General features: G+C 34.3%; 2 protein-coding genes across 5 annotated transcripts in view; one reads left to right on the forward strand and one right to left on the reverse strand.

The window, feature by feature from the left end:
- Window positions 1-7,851: 7,851 nt before the first annotated feature.
- On the reverse strand, window positions 7,852-10,365 carry LOC103101813 (putative uncharacterized protein DDB_G0271974). The gene is made up of 2 exons (XM_007488234.3): window positions 10,131-10,365; window positions 7,852-9,168 (listed from the first exon to the last, which is right to left on the reverse strand). Exons 1-2 carry the CDS (start codon window positions 10,363-10,365, stop codon window positions 9,083-9,085), a joined length of 321 nt encoding a protein of 106 aa, XP_007488296.3. The 3' UTR covers window positions 7,852-9,082.
- TRPS1 (transcriptional repressor GATA binding 1) overlaps window positions 9,079-19,474 on the forward strand; it is a 299,611-nt gene continuing 289,215 nt past the window's right edge. For 2 of the 4 annotated variants that reach the window (XM_007488237.3, XM_007488240.3), the window contains exon 1: window positions 9,079-9,571. Coding sequence is in view for 1 of the 4 variants with exons in the window: in XM_007488241.3 (XP_007488303.1) it covers window positions 10,364-10,373 (10 nt within the window). In the remaining 3 variants the exon portion in view is untranslated. Of the gene's footprint in view, window positions 9,572-10,143; window positions 10,374-19,474 lie in introns of those variants that run through there. The other 2 variants (XM_007488241.3, XM_007488238.3) reach the window with 2 other exon arrangements.

Genomic DNA, 19,474 nt, shown 5'->3' on the forward strand with positions numbered 1-19,474 from the left:
ATTTTTTTTTGGGGGGGAGAGGCAGGTGCTTCTTTCTCTGAAGGCCTGACTCCCTCCTTTCTGGGAAGAATCTTTATCTTCCTCAGCTATCACTAGCCAGTGGTTCTTCTCTTTCCCATTCTCCTCTATCTTTCTTACACATTAAGTAACACTTTAAATTTGCACTGAAACTTCAATTTTTGAGAAATTATGCATTGGTTATATCCTTAGTTACCTACTGATTCTAATGACATGATTATGATATCATATCCTCTCCTAGGAGAGGCATAGTATGACCTAGCATGGGGGTTCTTAACATTTTGGGTGCTTTAGACTCCTTTGAATGTCTGGTGAAGTCTATGCACCCCTTTTCAGAATATAATTTTTAAATTAAGAAAATAAAATACATTGGATTACAAAGGCAACTAATTATTTTGAAATAATTCTATTTTCCCTTATCGAAGTTCATGGGACCTTTCAAATTAATTAATTAATAGACCCCTTTGTTGGCAGAACATTAAGACCCCCAGGTCCACTGAATAGTAAGTCAAAGAAAGATCTGGATTCAGACATGTCACAGACTGACTACATATGACTCTAGGCAAGTCACCTAACTTTTCAATTTTTCAGGTAACTCACTAAGATAATAAGCTAACAGAAAAGCTACTGTTCTGTATCAGTGGCAGGAATGTCTAGACCAGGCATTCTCCACACTGATGAATTTAAAAGAGTATTAAAAGAAAAAATTCTCATCTATATTTTCTTATACAAGGAACCTCATTCATTAATATACATATATACATATAAATACATATATGGAGGTATGTATGTATCTTGGGGTACCATGAGATATGCTACATATGGATCAGTTATACAAGATGTTTTAGAGTATTTACTATATTAGCTCTAAGGTTATTCCTTTGCTTTTTGTGTTGTTCAGTCCTCTTCAGTTATATCTGACTCTTCATGTCCCCATTGGCATTTTCATGGCAAAGATGCTAGAGTGGGTTATCATTTCTTTCCCCAGATCATTTTACAGATAAGAAAATTGAGGCAAATAAGATCAAGTTACTTGTTCAGGGTTCCAGAACTAGTAAGTATCTGAAGCCATATTTGAATTTAGGAAGATAAGTCTTCTTGCCATCCACTGGGTCTTTATATTCCCTGCTTAATACTACTATAAAAGAAAATAAGAGAAAGTTTAAAAGACATGCAAAGAGGGGAACCCATGAAGGAACTTCTACCAAGAATCTGAAAGATAGCTAACTCTGTGGGCAATAGGAAGGAGACATACATATACCTAACATGCACTGGTCATGCTGCCATTTGTGGGAACCTCTGCTAAAAAAAAATATTCATCTGGTACAAATAACCAAATGGCTGCTTCATGGGGCAATACCCTTTAGAATTTTCAATTTGAGCAATGCCTTGACTTGCTTTCATTTTCCTGGCCCATTTTATTAATTTAACTAGTATTGCTGGTTAATATAAAATTGGAAGTTACTCCATTTATCACCTTCCAGAAACAGTTGACTTTAGTTGGTAGGAGTAGATAAACTCAAACTTGGAGTCAGGAAGATATGTTTGAACCCTGCTTCAAATACTTAGTAGCTATGTATTCCTGGCTAAGTCATTTAACCTTCTTGAGATTCAGTTTCTTCATATGTAAAATAAGCAAGGCTAATATAAAACATTTTGTAAATCTTAAGATACTATAAAATGAGAACTAAAATAAGACAAAAATGTGTTGAATATATATATATATATGTGTATATATATATATATATTTAAGGTATAGGTGGTGCTGTGATATTTCCAGGGACAGGCAGCTAGTTACCAGCTATTTTGGGTAGTATAATTTATGATCCAAACACAATATTTATTAAGTATTTATTTGTTCAATTCATTATTCTGGCTACTGATGTTATAAAAAATACCATAAAAATAAGTTCTACTCTCATAGAGTTTACAATCTAAATTAGGGGGAAGAAAAGGGAAATGAAAGACACACACACAAACACTATGATATCAGAGGCAGTGTTCCATGGTGGATAGAGCCAGGAAGACCTAAATTCAAACTCTACTATGGATATTTATTAGTTTTTGTGAAATCATTTAGTATTTCCAAAATTAAATTTCTCTTTTTCTGAAACAGAGATAATGCTATTTGCACTATCTACCATATAATATCATTGTGAGGCTTAAAGGAAATGATGTATGTAAAGATGTTTGCAAACTTTAAAATTCAATATGACAAATATAATTATTTTGATACAAAGGAGAAATTTGAAGCAAGTGTTATGAGAAATTTGAGGAGGGAGAGCTTACTTCCAACATGGAGAAGGGGAACAACTTTATATAAACCTTTATGGAATAGGTAGCAACTGAATCAAAGTTTATAAGGAATAAGATCATCAATTAATGGCTATGGGGGCAAGGAAGTCCATTAAAAACATGGTAGAACCATGTGGGCAAAGTATGGAAAGACAAGAAAGGAGAAAGAGAATAGAAGGTAGATTACTAGAAGAGTAATTGCATGAGTTAATTCTGGATGGGTAAATTAAACAATAAAGCAAGCATTTATTAAGCACTATTTGTTACTTATTAGCATAAAGAGTCCCTACCCTCATGGAGCTTACAGTCCAATGGGGTAACAGTCTGCATATCAATAGGTTTTATGAGACACAGGAAGAGTAGATGGAAGGTAATTTTAGAGGGGAAGACACTAGTAGGGCATAGAGGAAAGCCCTTCTGCAGAAGGTGCCATATGAGCTGCATTTTGAAGAAAGCCAGGGATTCTAAGAGGTGGAGGTGAGAAAAGATCATTCTAAATATGGTTAAAGAGTCAAGTCGAAAGCAAGTTGAGAGGAGGAAGCATATTATTTGTGAGGTATAGCAAGTAGGCCAAGAATACACACGAGGTGAGTAATGTACAGACAGATAGGAGGGATGTAGAAAGTGAAGAGGGGACTAGATCCTTGTAATTTGTCCTACTACTGACAACCCTCAAATGATGGTTTTATCTCCAGATCTTTAGTACAAGATCCTTTGGTCAGAGCATTCAAGGACAATACAGTAATTAAATATAACAATGGTTTCTTGCTTTATGCTATTATTTGCTTAATCTAAATAGCAGAAACTTAATTTGTTGTTTGCTACTCCTAAACTAATCCAGCTACACTATTATTGAATAAAAAATGTTGAAGGTCCTCCTCTAACCCCATACCTTCCTGATAACTTGGACTATTGCTCAAGTATTTCAATGATTTAAATGTATTCTATGATGACTGACCATTTGAACTCAAAGTTTGGTGCTTTAATAGATATGTATGTGATCTTTAGGAAATATCACTTCTTTTTTGATGGAATATGAGAAACAATATTTTAATAAGGGAAATCAGATAAGTGCTACATCAAGCAAAAGCTTTTGGGGTGTCTACGATCCTTTACTATTGGGACATGAGATTTATAGATGTATATAAGGAATTGGAGAGTAGGCATGGCATAGAGTTCAGCTGAGAACCAAGAAGACCTGGGTTCAAGATCTACCTCTTACACACATCAGGTATGTGACCCTGGCAAATAACTAGACCTTTCAGTGTTATATGCCACTGTCTAAGACTAAACATTTCAGAGAAGATTCTAAGCTACTTGGGCTGATGGAATTCCTTATCCTGGATTTCTCTGTATCAGTGAAATCACAGGTATAGTTCCTTTCCCTGTGTTGGATCTAAAACATCAGTCAACTATCAAAAGGGATAAGAGATTAGTCTTGTGATTTCATTGATGAAAACAATCTTCCTCAACTCCCTTTACTGAGATATAAAGCTTCCCTCAAACTTATAGTCTTAGTTGCTGAGTATACAGAAATTTTATGAGTTTTTCAAGGTCATGAGGCCAGTGGAAATTACAGGTAGGGACTGAACTCAAATCTTTTTTTTTTTTTAAATTTCAAGATGAGGCTCTGTGGATTGTTTTCTTTTAAACTATTACAAACTTTTCAATTATGAAACATCTTGGATAATGTAGGGTGATATAGAAAAATAATTATTAATTGTAATACCAAAGGGTACCCATTTTGATGAAGTCTCATAACCATTAGAGCATTGAAGGTAGGGAACACTTCCAAAGATTCAGAGATGGTATTCTCCTCATCACTTCTCAAATTCTCAGGATTCAGACTTCTATTTCTACTCATCTCCTCCAATATCTTCTATACCTATCCACAGATCTTTGATTCTATGTTCTCTTCTTTATCACATATACCATTTTAATGCTTATTGTTTTGCCATCAGTCATTTAATCTGCTATTTTTAGAATAATGTGGAATTGTGAATCTAAACTTAAAGCCTCTCTTATGAATGATAATGAGGACAAAAGTCTTCTATGAAACATTGCCAAAAATGTGTTGCTGAATGAGATGGAGCATTGTGGAGACCACCCAGAAGTTTCAACTGGTACATGGCAAAGCAGCTCATATGCACAAAGGCAAGACCACATGGAACATGTAAGACCTGGGCTCCGTAAAGAAAGAAAGTGTGTGTGTGTGTGTGTGTGTGTGTGTGTGTGTGTGTGTGTGTGTGTAGAAGGCTTTTGGAATCTATGAGGGCTCAAAGAGTTGGGTTTAGGTTCATTTGGAGATGATTTTTTTCTTCTTTACTGTAAGGGTTGTAAGGTAAGTCAAATTGCTATTAATACATGCCAATGAGACTATCAAATGTTGTGTCCTCCTTAGCTTCAGGAGGGTGGTAGCTGGATACTTTAAAAATAATAATAAGTATGCATTTGGTATAGTGGAAATGATTATAATTATTAGAAATGTTATTAAATAGAGGAGATTTTTTTTCTGGGATGTGCCACACTCTAGAAATTTGCTTTTCTTCTTGTTTCAATGAAGCGTATACTTTCTGACTTTTAAGGTAGGATGCAATGCCTATCTGTCCAACTAGACACTTGTCAGATAAGGCCAGAGGAGTATTGGCACATATAAATGAGAACTGGAATACCAGATATGGGTGACTTAAATGTGAATTTATTTTAAATAATTGCACCCAGAGATGCTGAAAATAGAACTGTTTTTTTTTTAAGGAAGTGGGGTATGGATTTAGAAGGGGGAAAGATGGATCCACTAAAACTTTGATATTATTTCTGTTGTAACTCTTGCTATGAAAGAGTGCATAGTGCTGAAGTAAATGCTTCTGAAAGACTCATTATGAAATACTGGAAAGCAAAGTAGACTATACTAAAATCGTATGATATAGTGCTCACCAGAAAGAGAAAAATACATATATGTTTTCTTGATGATGTGTGCTAAAGCAAAAGGCATTTAGGAGTAAGGGTTGTCAATCTCTGAAGGTTCTGAAAAGAATTACTATTTATGATGTGTTAGAGTAAACAGTTGGATTACATTTCTGAAATGCATGTTCCATCAGGTAAAATCATTGTGATTACAGCCACTAGTACTGTAAGCAAGTAAGTTATGTGCTAAAAGGTTGAAATTGTAAAACAAGTATGCTTGTACTTAACTGCTAATCCCTCTTTGTATCTACACTGAATAAACTACAAGAAAAGGGGGGAAAGGGACATTTAAATAATAAGACAGGAAAGGCATGCTATGTCATCTTGATAAATAATGGGCTTTATCCACCACAAGGAATCGTTCTAACAGTGGCCCACATAATAAAGATGATCCCAGACTTAAAGGAAATAGGAAAGATTATAAAGAAGCTATTTCTGCTACTCTCTGGTTAAAGTAGACTGGTGTTTCTTTTTGTTTACTTTTAGATATTTCTTAATTTCTGCTTTATTTTCTGACCCATCACAAAAAAAAGCACAAGTTGGCATTTTAATCACTGTACTCTAGTGAGTAGAAATAAATTTCAAATAAAAAAATAAAAGAATGGCTTTAAGTGCTTTGCATTTGTTTGATAGATGATAATAAATGTAAATAAATCTTTAATATTCCCTTAATCCAGTTTGTGCTATGCCAATGTCAAAACTATATATATTTATAAAAATCAAATCAACAAATATTTGAAGAAAAACAATATACACAACTTATTTTATATATTGAAAACAACTGTCAAACAATTATGACCTCATGTATTAGTTGGTTGTTTTGAAATATTCCTACTAGGATAAAAAAAAAGGCTAGGAGGGCCTTTGAGCTTGAACATATTGTGTCAATCATGAGCATATGCAATGTATCTAAAGCATGAGGTAAAAATTTTCTTCATAAATTATTTCATAAATAAATAAGTAATTTGCCTGAAAAGGTTTATGAAAATATTTTGTGCTTTTATTAAGTTCTCTACAGATCTTTTGTGGTCAATGTAAATGGATTGATATTGACATCATCTTGATCTGCTTTACTTTAACTTGAAATATAGAAAGAAAGCAACTTGCAGGGATTTTCCGTTTTTTTTTCTCCCCAGGGAAATGTTAGTAACATCCAGTTTGTGAAATAGCATTTATTAAAGCTTCAATTTTCAGTGATCATGAACAGCACTGATGGGTGTTAGTACCTGAAGTGTCACTTTAGCCTTTCATTTAAGGGACATAATTGACCCATAGACAATTGGTCTTGGCTTTTTGTAGAATATGTAATTTAGGGTGTACTTGTTAGTAGGGTTTTGCATTATTACAGGTAGAAAAATGCAGGTCATTTCAAAGCTTTTGTCTTTTTGAAGGCATGTAATTAAATTTTGCCAATTTACTTAATCACTGAGTGTTTACTATAAATAAGATTTATACTATTATAAGTTAAATTGGAAATAAGGAGAACTAAGAAAAAGCTCAATTACCTTCTTAAAATTTTCTTCTGCCAATATTGTATGTCTGCGGAGGATTTTATTTCTTTAAGAGCAGAGAGGAAGGTATAATAAGACAGCTCTTGTTATATATTTACCATTTAAACCTTGTCCCTAAGATGCTCTTTGCCTCAGATAATATTATTCAAATAACAACTTCAGTTCTTTTCATTTTTTTAACCCTTTAACATGCAAACTTTTTGGGGGGGTGGCTGGGTAATTATTAGAAACATAATTTAAATTCTCTATTACCTGGTATTTATGTGGTAGATATACTCCATAAATCAAACTTTAAGTATTTTGTGACTAATGAACATCTTATTCTGTATTTCTTTTTTGGATGTAATTCTTCTTGAGGTGCCATGCATATTTCCATGCATGTCAACAATTTCATTTATAGCTTAATATATACATACATATATATATATATCTTTTACTGGGGAAATTGCTAGTCGACGATATTTAATGACTCTAGAGTATAAGTATGCAGACGGCTATTAGTAGCTGACTATAAGATTTACTGAAGATTTTGAAATTAATTTTCCCTTCATCTTGGATTTTATATAATATTATTGTATAAATGTAACTCTGTTCCAAAATTAATTTCAATTGATGATAATATATGAGTGGTTCTAGGCATATAAGTGGTTAGTGTTCTTATCCCACCTTCAGGGAATATATTGTGTGCCTAATTGTGAAATTGTATTTTGACTACCCTTTTCACTTGACAAGTTTCTCTATTCCAAATGAATTATTGCCCCTTTTCCCATAAAGAGTGTAATAGACACCTTACAAAAATACTTAGGGGATAAACGTGTACTAAAAAGGAATCACATAACAAATCTGCCTGTCTAGGTATGCAATAAACACAAATGGAGATCATACAGGAATAGGATGATGCCTCCAAAAGACGTATGTTTCAGTTTTCTAATTCAGATTTGAGTAGCTTTTTCATTTTGGAACATAGTCTATAAAATATTTGCAATATGCCTTGTAAAGTAAGACAAACACCATTTTCTGGGGAAAATATTTTTTGAGAAAATTACTTCATCTTTACCTAATATTTTCATGATTTTGCCTCTTTAATTTCTATTTTAAGTCTTTCATAATTTTAATAAGCTGTTTGTCCACTTAGCACAAAATTAGTTCAAATGACTTGCACCAGAGGAAAAACATGTCACCCAAAGTCAACCAAGTGAGAAAAATTATGTCCAAATTCGCAATAAATGTTTACCTTTTTTTAACATCTACTATAATTTGAATATTCATGGTAATTTTTTACATACTGATGAGCTTTAGAGGGGAAAAAAACAATACATTCAGAAACACTCAGAAAATTGATGAGAAACAATGAGGGTTCTTAAATAAAAATGCAAAATATATTTTTAAAAGTCTATTCATAACTCCTTATCTGTTCAAGAACCAAACAATAATTTCATCTCTATTAATATTGGAAAGCCATTCCAATTTTATTTGCTTGATAGAATCACTGAACATGTCCCAGGGAGGTAGCTAAGTTCTCCTTAGATCAGAAAACTCCATTAACATCCCTCTGCACTTTTCCAACTTAGGAAAAAGTTCAAGTTGTTCTGTCCCAGCTCTCTTGTAATAAAATGCAAGGAAAACACTAACCACCAAGGAGGTGGCCTTAGACTCCTTTATCTCTCTCTCTCTCAAACAGATAAACATGCATAGATTCTGTGTAGTTTTTATTAAGGAGTAGAAGGGAGAAAATAAATAAAGTAAGATAAAAATTTTTTAAAGACAACTTCTATAGAACCCCTCCCCTTCTTTTAAATCATAGCATCAATCTCAGTCTTTTCTTGACATTAATTCAGTCACCTCAATTCCCCCTTTCCCTCTTCTTCCTTTAAGGTAAATGCTAGTCGGCTTTGCATATTTCCCATAAAACTTTCAGTGTACCCCTCTTCTCACTAAGTAATACAGACTTATAGATATATTGGGGAGGGGGGTGAGAGAAGTTGTGCATAATGTGGCTGGTCAGCTTTTTAGATAAGGTCTTTTAAAATATCACGGTAAGAAAGCCCGGGTATGTGTGTGTGTATTGGGGGTGGTGGTGGTGGTGGCTTCCCTTTCGGATGTTCCACTACAGTGGAGCTCTTTCAAACTCGTAATAATTGTCTGCTCCAAAGCCGTCCTTTCCCCCTTGGCGGCTGCAGCGGATGCTGCCTTGGGCTCAGGAGGAGGAGTTGCAGGAGGCGGCAACGGCGGCGGCGGCGGCGGCGGCGGCGGCGGCGGCGGCGGGGACGGCGGTACTGTCTCTTTAAGGGAGCTCAGGCTGGGGTGGCGCTTTCCTCTGCGAAGGCTCCTTTGATATTAATAGTGTTGGTGTCTTGAAACTGACGTAATGCTCGAGGTCCTGACAAGCGATAACATTTCTGATAAAGAACTGATCTCACTGCAATCTAAAGCCTCCTCTTTTTTGGTGCTTGTTGTTGCTCCAGACCCTGGGTTTTCGCTTTTTTTTTTCTTCTTTAAAACAGAAAAGCAAAAAAAAAACAAAACCCAAAAACCCACATCAGGCACATCCTAGATCTATTTCCTTTCTCTTTCTCTCTCTCTTTAAAAGAGGGGGGGAGGGAAAGGAGAGGGGGGGGAGGCAGGAAAAACCTTTTTTTTCTCCCCCTCTCCACACCGCCCCCCCCCCCCCCCCCGAATAATCCAAGATCAACTCTGCAAACAACAGAAGACGGTTCATGGCTCTAGCCACCGCTCCACCATCTTTCGGGCTGCTGAGGTTATTATTGCCGATTAATCAACAGGTAAGGAGGAGGGGGGAAAAAAAGGCAAAGAGGGAGAGAGAGAGATCAGCAGGAGGAAAAAGAAAGGCATGGGGGTGATCAGCTTTTCTTTCTCCCTACGTAAGATAATATTGCGCACGTTGAGTGTGGCCATGCTAAAGTGTTCTCTGTGTGTGCGAAATGTGGGTGAGCTGAGAGAGGAGGATTGGGAATTAAAAGTGACTTTCTTTGCAAAAAGGAGAGAGAGAGAGTAAAAAGCAAAGCATAGAGGGTTCTCGGGTTTCACATGCATTTTTTTATGCGTGTGTGTTTTCTTTCTTTTTTTTCTCCTTTCTTTCCCTTTCTTCTCCCCCTCCCCCCCGTTTTGGTGGGTCAAAGGCATGTGAGCCCTGGAAATTGGCGACTTCAAACTGCAGTAGCCCCTGGAGTCAGGAGGGTCAAGTTCAGCTGCTGAGGAGGAGGAAAAACAAATCCCCATTTGCCAAAAAAGAAGTTTCAGGGCTGGTGTCCCCCCTACCCCCTCCCTTTCCCCCGTTCCCCTCTCCCCCTCGTTTCTTTCTTTCTGATTTTAATTCCCTACCATCGGGCAAAGTAGAAGAGCAGGAGGAGGTTGCAACCGAGGAGCTGCTGCAGTCATAGCCCAGGCTGCTGCTGCTGCTGCTGCTGTTGCTGCTGCTGCTGCTGCTGCTGCTGCTGCTGCTGCTGCTGCTGCTGCTGCTGCTGCTGCTGTTGCTGCTGCTGCTGCTGCTGCTGCTGCTGCTGCTGGAAGTTTTATGGGAATCATGACAAGCGGGGCAGAGACTAGAGACCATCATGAAGAGTAGTAAGTTGGGAGAAACTTTTTAGGTTTGGGAAGGAATGAAAGGAGAGTGAGGGAGCGAGAGGGGTCCGTTTCCTGGTCCTCTAAATGGCAAGTAGGACTTGATTCTGGGTGGCTTTGAGAAAGCTCTCAGACCCAGGCATAAAACTTTTTTTTCCCCCTCTCTCTTTAAAAGCAGAGTTGCAGGGTCCCCATATTCTGGTGTCTGCCGGTAGTGGTTTACAGAGACTTGGGCCAGTTTGCTTTTGCGATTTTCATTTTGTATGACAGGGCTTTAAGAAAGGGACGCTTCTTTAAATGAATGGGGGCTGTGAGAAAGAGGAATACTTCCTATTTAGCTCGCGATGGGAAAGTGTGTTGGGGGGTAGGGGTGACAGTGAGGCTAATTATTAAAAGCTACCACAGTAGTTTGAATTTAAGTAGCCCGTGGTGGGCTATGCAGGCAGTCTCTCAGTCTTCTGAAGCTGGTTGCTCCCTGGGCTTTGATGTTGGTCTTGGGAAAGGGATCTTTGAAGGGCCATGGCAGACACTACTGTGCCTCCAAATACTTCCACCATTCTAGGACCCCATGAGCAATTTGAGGCTGAGACCTGGGGTGATAGTTGTTTGAAGTTGTTTTGTGACTTGGAGAGGCTTTTTGTTAGTACCTGTCTGAAATGGTGGTGTTTGCCCGGGGAAGGCAGTAACTTTTATGGCTCCAGGACTTTAAAGCAATTTATGCTTTTCGGGATTGAGACCGGATCTTCGACTTAGTAAATTTTAAGTTCTGGATTCTTCCCCCTCCTCATTCCCACCCTTATATTTCCAGCTGTCGGAACATTGATAAATTGCAAGCTGGACAAGAAAGCTTGGTCAAGAAAAATTAAGTGAAATGAATACTGAATAATTTTTCTTTTCGCTCTTATTCTAAAATTTTGATGGTGCTTTAGAAAAATTGGCAGTAAACTTTTAAATGAGGAAATGCGCAGTATAAAGTCAGAGAGAGTTACATTATGCAGAAGTTAAGTAGATTTGTTAAACTTTTCTAAATTTACCTGGAAAAGAGAAGGAGAGGTCAGAGAGTTAGAATAAGTACAAAGGGGCAATCCAGATAGGGCCTGCCTGGGACAAAAATCATCCAGAAATGATAACCATTGCTCTGTACTTTACTTACCTTGACTAATAAAAAGTATAAGAAAATAAAGACCCTCTAACTAGTCTATAATCAGAGATCTCTAGCGATGAAGTGAAAAACCTATGGATTTTAATGGCATCGGATTACTTTCCTGTAGGTTTTAGGAAAAGCTGATCATTTGGAAATGACTGCCAGAGTTAGAAATGCAAGGGTGCAAGGGAAAGTAATGGTGAAAGCCAGTGCTTGACGTGGATGAAATGAGAATGAAAGTTTCTGAACTGCATTCACTGTTTTTGAAGTTCTTACATGATGTGCATTCAACTAGAAAGCTGCCTCAAATATTCCACCACATTAATATAAAAAAGCAAACAAACTCCAAAACGGTGAGAATTTTTTTTAATAGTATGCCAGGGCTGTGAATAAATACAGGGCTTGTATGAGAAAATGAAGTATTTCCTGTAAGTTGTCATGCTGAAAACAGTGTCTGGAAATAATACTAGCATTTTGAAGATTTTATTTTTTACTTTCATGTGAAAGTTTATTAATGACTTGATTTATCTAGCAAGTCAAACTGACTTTCTTTTGTGCTCATCTCTTCTCTCTCTCTCTCTCTCTCTCTCTCTCTCTCTCTCTCTCTCTCTCTCTTTTGACAGTGCCTTTCATTGAAAAATCTGTGAAGTCAATGACTTAGAGTGCCATCACGTTGTTGAAGTTATAGGATTATTTCTGGTTATTGTTAGCATAAAAAAACTAGAAGAAAAATATGTGCTCATTATCAAGATTGTGACTTATCTTTAGGCATTCTAAAAGTCAGTCTAATAGTCTAAGGAATACTAATGCCTTACATCTAAGTACTATAGCCTCTGATATATACAGATGAGTGTGTTGTTCATGTACACATAAATATATTTATATGTATATCATAAATATGATTGAACTCATTCAAATCTGATGGGTATGGAGAGCAGAGTAAGTTTCCCCTTTCTTCCTAACTCTGGTTATTTTTTATCTATTCCTTTAGTTTGGGGATTCTCTACTGTTTGGTTACTTTTTAAAGTTTTGTCAACCACCTAAAACTTTATTTTAAAATATAATCTTAAAACAAAGTGTCATGTGCAGTTTGAGCTCTGAGATTCTTTTAGAACTAAAAATATCTGAAATGATTTGGAGTGAGTGGATTTTAAAAGGTTTTTTTAATGAATTCAAGATTTTCCTATGTACTTATATAGAAAAACAACAGGTCAGATTCCAAATCAGTCAATGAATCTTCACTGAATATATAATTTCTTACTATATTTTCAGTATTAAACTGAATTAGTTTTTTTTGTCATACATAACTACTGAATTGTCTGAGTTTATTAATATGTTCTTATTATATATTTACTTTATAAAGACATCATGATAATCCCCAGGGGAAGGGAATGAATGAATCTGTGGCAAAAGATGCTTTTAAAAATATTATTATTAAAATCCTATTTCACTTTTATGGATGTAAAGAGATAATTCAAAATTTGCAGGTAGTGACCCGCAGATATATATTAAGCCACTGTAAAGTGTTTTGTTTTAAAACTCATCTTATCATCTTTATCCAAGTAAATAGACTTTGTTGAAAGGTTAGGTATGAATTCCTTTTTTAAAAGTAATAAAGGCATGTTGCTGAATTTTAGTCTTAATTGGCATAAATATTAATAACTTGTTTTAAATCTTAAAATTCAGAAGTAATCTTTTTCATTTTAACATAGTTATTTCTTGATCGTTATACTTTAGATGACACTACAATAAAGCTTTTGTGTGTAACAAGAAATGAAAAAAAAACTTTATGAAAGTTATGAGCAGGTTGCTCATCTAGACTTAAATGGAAATAGAGAAGATTTGGATATTAGGAATAAGTGATGAACTTGAGATGTGGCTCATCTCTGAAATATATTCTGATTAAGATATTCTACTGTGTAAAATGAGGCCATTCATTGACAGACTGACAACTTTACAGTTGTTATTTGCCTTTACTTAATTTAGTTTCCGTAGGACAACTGGTGTGGTAGTCTGGATCTTTTTTGGCAGGCATAGGAAACTATAAACTCAGACATTTCTGTCCCAAATATTACACCTCACAAGTCAAAGTCAGGATGATAAAAGCAAACTCGTATGCATAGAAAGTTTTATAAGCTTTTCGTCTGTTGTTGGAACTTCGTTTAGTTGTCAGGCAAGACTCTTCCTTTCCTCTTTCAACTGTATTAAAAATATTAATGATATTGATAATGAATTCTAAATTTTGATTCCCGTTCATTCTTATTATAAATAACGGTCTGTTGGCCTTTGGAGAAATTAATCACAGCATATCTAGACTTAGTCTTACTATTTTTGTACCTACTCATAAGATAAAGTTGTCCTTTGTGATTATTTTAAAGAGATTAATTTTTCTTTTAATAGTATCATAGTAATGGTTTATGGAATTCTAATGTCCCTAATAGGATGTTGTGATGGGTTTATTTTTGCTTTGACAAATAGGAATCTAATTTTTCTCACTAAGCATACTTGTAATTCTGATACATATAGAAAGAACTGAAAGATTCTTAAAGTACTTTTAAAAAGATGGAGGTTAGCAACCCCACCCCCATGATCAAAAGTATTATACTAATTTATGACCATAAAATGTTTAACACTTCATGGGGGGGGGTGCAAAAATAAAACCTTTATGGAAATATAAATGCTGGAAAGACTTTTGTAAGTCAAATGAACCATTTGTTTATTTGTACAGAATGTAAATATACCATTTCTAAAAATATGTTCATATTATTAACTTAATAATATTAATGTGTCCATCCTTCCTGTTGTCACCCAGCTGAGTTTGAGATTACAGGTGAACTAAGTAAGTTCCTCTTGGCCTACTGTATTGCATCACTAAAAGTATGATCTAGTATAAATTAGTCAGGGTTATGTGTGTTATTGGCAGCTCCAAAACTGATTTTGTTGAAATGTCTAGAGAAGAGAATTCATGTGTACTGGCAAGAGTTAAGATAGGAAATCGGCATGATACCTGCAGATAGTTCTATAGTGAATCCTTTTATTTCTGCCCAGCCCTCATTTTCTAAAGTACAGTCTCAAATATCAAAACTCCTTTGAACCTATCCATGAATTTCAGCTTTGGAAACATCATTAGTGTTTATTTTCTGTTGCAAAAGCTGTCATTGAGATATAAGTGATCTTTTTCTTTTGAAAAATCAACAAATTAATCTATGAGCTTTCTTTCCTAAATGCTTTTAATACAAACTTTTAATTTTTAAAATGTTTCTAACTCTTTAAAAACCTGCAGTAAATGCTTTACAAGTGGCTAGACACCTTCCCTGGTGGTTTAGTTTATACAAGCAGGAAACTTTCTCTCCTACTCTTTCTTTCTCTTTTTCTTGTTTTCTTTAAACCAACTGACGTAATGCCAAACTTTGCTTTAAAAGAACAGACAGAAGTAATTGGTAGCTTTTAACTTTTAATAATGTTCTGGATTGGTTTTAGTGGCCAAAATACCATTTTTTTAATTCAAGTAAAAACGGGCTTGTGGCCTGAGGAAGAAAGGCTCTGTTGATGGAGTTATTTTTATTCTTGTTTTTCAATCTGTTATTAAAAATCTTTCCTGCTGAGCTCTGCTGGATTTCTCCAATTGCTCTTTGTGATGGCTGGTGCATTTCAGGTTACAGTAACTTAACAGTTTGGGGATTTGTTTTTTTGGTGACTATTGGAGTTTCATTTTCTTCTTTTCATTTGGAGAAACCATTTGTTTTGTTTTATTCCGGATGAGTAAATTAATGTTAACTATATTGACAATTCAGTGAGTATATTTCTATAAAGGAATGCTCCACCTGTTAGCAAGTCTAACTGTGATGTTAATCATTTTAAGTGCAGAAGAAGAAAAATATTTCTTGTGGTGTGCTTTAAAAAAAAAAAGACATTGGAAATATTAACAAACAAGACAAAAACATTTTTACTGGTAGTACTTTCCCCCCTTCTTTTTACTTCTCAGTTGATGTATTTGTATTTATTTATTTCCTAGACTTTTTAAAGTTCCCATTTTATTTATTTCCTTTTCATCTCCTGTTTGGCCTTCCTTAAGCAAGTAGAACTTTCCTCAGCTAAGTATGAGTATGACAAGAAACACCTAGGTGATGTTGATTGACGTCAAGACAACTTCATAAGTTGGCAAGTTGAGAAGCCTTTCAAGGGCCAAATAAACTTGGGCCAGTTTTTCCTTCTTTAAATGGAGACACTCCACCCTAAAACAGAGATGCCTCACCCCATTTGGTGGATAACAAAATTCAGTAGCAAAATTTTTCATGTTAGCCTGCTTTGGTATTTCAGCTCCTGTACTAATTTGTACCATACCTAATTTTAATTCCAAATTTAATTTCATAATGTTCTTTTGTGTTATTTATTTCCCTGAGCATATCTGAGCCATACTATATCCTAAAAATCATTAAAGAAAAATGTATTTAGAGTATTTTAAATCAAAATTATTATTACTAGTAAAGCAACTTGATAGGCACCGGATATCTTACATGGTGCATGCAGAAAAGCCTGTAGAGTATGGATTGATATTATATGCTTCTTACCTTGCTCCCTTCATTTTCACAAACTTTAGAAATGGTCAAATCTGGATAGATGAACATTTGATAATCACAATTTTGCTAAGAAAGCCATGGGGGAGGGGAGCTAACTTAGGTCCTTCAGCTTTTTATAGTTTACACCAGTAGCACAAAATACTAATGGTTTGTTTTAGGAAGAGTTTGCGAGTGTCAGTTTTAAGCACTAAGTTTACCCAACATTTATTTTACTTTAATGAATGTTGATTTGTTATTTTGAAATATCAAGGCAAAGCCCAATAATGATTTGAGGAAGAGAAAAGGGCAAAAAGAAAAAAAAAGGCTGTAGATCTTATACCAGCTGTTTGTTTACTAATATGGAAGAGTGGGGGGAGAAGCTTTGGGGAAAATGATAGAAAAATTCAGCAATTGTGCCCAAAATGTTCCCTCCCCTTAAGATTTACTTAAACACTGTGCTTCAGTTTTGCCTGAAACCATTCCGTATCACCTCTTCTCCAAGAATCTACCAGTATCTCCGTTCCTGAGAGATTAAGGAAGACAGTTTCTATTATGTAATGAACAGCAGTATTGTTTGAACAAAGGTAACATATTTTGATTTGTGTACTTTTTTTGGCAGTTGGCAGTAGCCTACTTCTAAAGTGAGGGGTGATCTAACAATATAAACATTTGAATATGCTTGAAATGTCCATAATATTTGAAATATATTTAAATCATTGGTGATGCATATATAAAAATAATTATATGTGTGCACATATTGGTATTTTATATGTGGCATATCTATATACTCGGTGTAAATAAAGATAGTATAGATGCCTTATAAGGTAAACAAGAGCAAAATATTTTACCTGAATATGTGCAGCTTTCAAAAGTGAATGCTTTTAAGAATGTTCTTGACCTATTTTATAAAGTCTACAGGTTTGAAATATGTAAAGCCTATAAAATAATGAATTCTTCAGTAGATTAATGATATTTGATTTCATCTCTGAACTTACTGAAACAACAAAAATGTCAATTATGTCTTAGATAAAAAATACACTGAAGGAAGCAATTAATTTACAATTTGTGCTGCATTTACATTATATAATATGTATGTATATGCCTGCATATATACATATATATATATATATATATCGGGAGAGAGAGAGAGAGAGAAAAGAAAGCAGTGATAAACAGAGGGAGAGAAAGACAGAAAGAGAGAGAGAACCTAGTCAGTATATCTCTTTTATGTCTTGGAGATATTATAGTTTATAATTCTGCCATCCAAAAATGTTATATAGATATAATATGCAACCTATAAAGGCTACTCTACTCTGACCCAAGTAGTTTTCCCTAGGGTGATGGATTCTCTGCATCACCAAAATGTGATGTTATTTGCAAAGCTTGCATTACTGGTTTTGAAACTTGCTACATTTCATATTTGATAAGGCAACTTGATACAACAACTTGGCATCTAGGTAACTGATGTGATAGGAATAGGCTATGGAAAATAATTCTAATGGTTTAGCACAGGTTAACTTATAAGTTCAATTGCTTAGCTTTTTTAAAATGAAAAAAGCAGAAATATTTCACTTGAAGTTTTAGATTAAAATATGGACAATTGATTATAAATGCATCAAATACCTTCTACCTGATTTTTCTTTGACCTTTTTTCTTTTAACAAATTCTTTTCAACTGTTAACTTTAATTCATTTATTGGGGGATAGAAAATACAGTGTTATAAGAAACACCAGACACATTTCTATCACTGAAGACATATCTGCTAAACTTCAAAAATAGTCATTGTTATTCCTTTGAGCATTATAACTCTTAAGCATATATCCAATACAGCATAACAGTAAACCACATGAAGACTGGTATTGTATCAGTGTATATTTGACCTATCTGAGGGAGACATGAAAGTTTTCTGAAAACCTACTAATACACACACACATATACACAGTGCTTTTATATGTGGAATTTGGATAATTGGTTATAACTTCCCAAATAAATAGGCCTCAAAAACATAAATTATGATGATATTATTCAGCGAGGATCACTGTGATTTTATTCTGGTAATTTTTAAATCTTCTTAGAACAAGATGCTTTAAATTTAAAATTGAGCCACATCTAGAGAGAACATGTGTACATAGCTATGATGATAATATATAATAGTATATTTAAATAGTAGGTGATAAAGATTCAGTTGCAGAAAGACTAACAGTCTAGTTTTTGCTTTGTTCACTCTTTTCTGAACTATGTATTTTCTTTGCAAATCATGACTTTATATATAACTATGCATATGACTTTTAAAGATTTATGAAGTGCTTATCTCACTACATATAAAAATGTTTACATACTTTTAAAACAGTTTTCATATTACAAATATTGCACAGAATTTTATATCATTATACATGTATGGATTCCATATAATGAAGATTTAATTCATCAAAATTGCTAAGTATAGCTTATATGTTCGAATTTTGGTTCTAAACAGATAAATGAGAGCAAATTTGGTAGGTCAGATTAATAGCCAACTTCTTGTGATTCCTTTGAGATAATCACATGTACACATCAGTAATAGCTTTTAGCAGATCAGAGAGGATTATTCATTTTCTGAGCATATTTATTTCTAAGAAGAAAGGAAAACTAAAGGGATTTGATATTTCTTTCTATTTTATTTTAAAAAACAATTTACACAATTTTTTCACTTATGAAAATAATATCTAATAGCCAGTGGAAGTTAAGAAATTAATAGTTGTGTTCAAGAGGGAGCAATTTTAACTGAAAACAATTATTAATTTCCATGTTATTCTAGTTCTTAATGTTCATGGACTCAATAATTGTTGGACATGCACTTTAAATATTTTAGTTTATAACCTATTCACAGATATTTACTCTAATCTTTTCAAAATATCTTTAAATCAGGGTGCAAAGCTTTTAAGCTATTCATTCGTTGGAAAAGAAAATTACAATGGAAATAATCTCTGATGCAGTAAGTTTATAGTTCAGTTTTTGCAAAGTAAAGTAAGTTTCGGAATATATGCATAAGAGTATATATTCCAAGCCCCAAATTCCTAAAATATTATTTAAATAAAATTTTAAAATAGTCCATTATGTTGTAGTAAATTATCCCTTAGAAAACAAATTTGTGACAGTTTTTGCATATACATAATGGTGTCATGAATTCTTGTAAGAGATTCACTATGACATATCATCTAAAAAGAAATTCACTTTATAAAATTCCTTTATGGTAACCTTTTTTAATAAACACTTCACTTCTAAAGTGACTTTGGTTCTTGAAACTAATCTTAGACGGCTACTATAAATTATTTGAAATTCATGATTCCTCCTTCCAAAAAAATTAGTGATATTAAAATAACTTTTGGAGAGGAAAGTGTTAAAATCCCCAGGGCTTGTAG

The sequence above is a fragment of the Monodelphis domestica genome, chromosome 3 (genome assembly GCF_027887165.1).
Source record: "Monodelphis domestica isolate mMonDom1 chromosome 3, mMonDom1.pri, whole genome shotgun sequence".
In the NCBI taxonomy this organism is placed as follows: domain Eukaryota; kingdom Metazoa; phylum Chordata; class Mammalia; order Didelphimorphia; family Didelphidae; genus Monodelphis; species Monodelphis domestica.

Coding starts and splice junctions, on each gene's coding strand:
- LOC103101813 (XM_007488234.3), bottom strand. CDS start 10,365: ATGATGGTCTCTAGTCTCTGCCCCGCTTGTCATGATTCCCATAAAACT. Junction 9,169..10,130: donor CTCTTCTACTTTGCCCGATG/GTAGGGAATTAA, acceptor ATCGCTTGTCAG/GACCTCGAGCATTACGTCAG.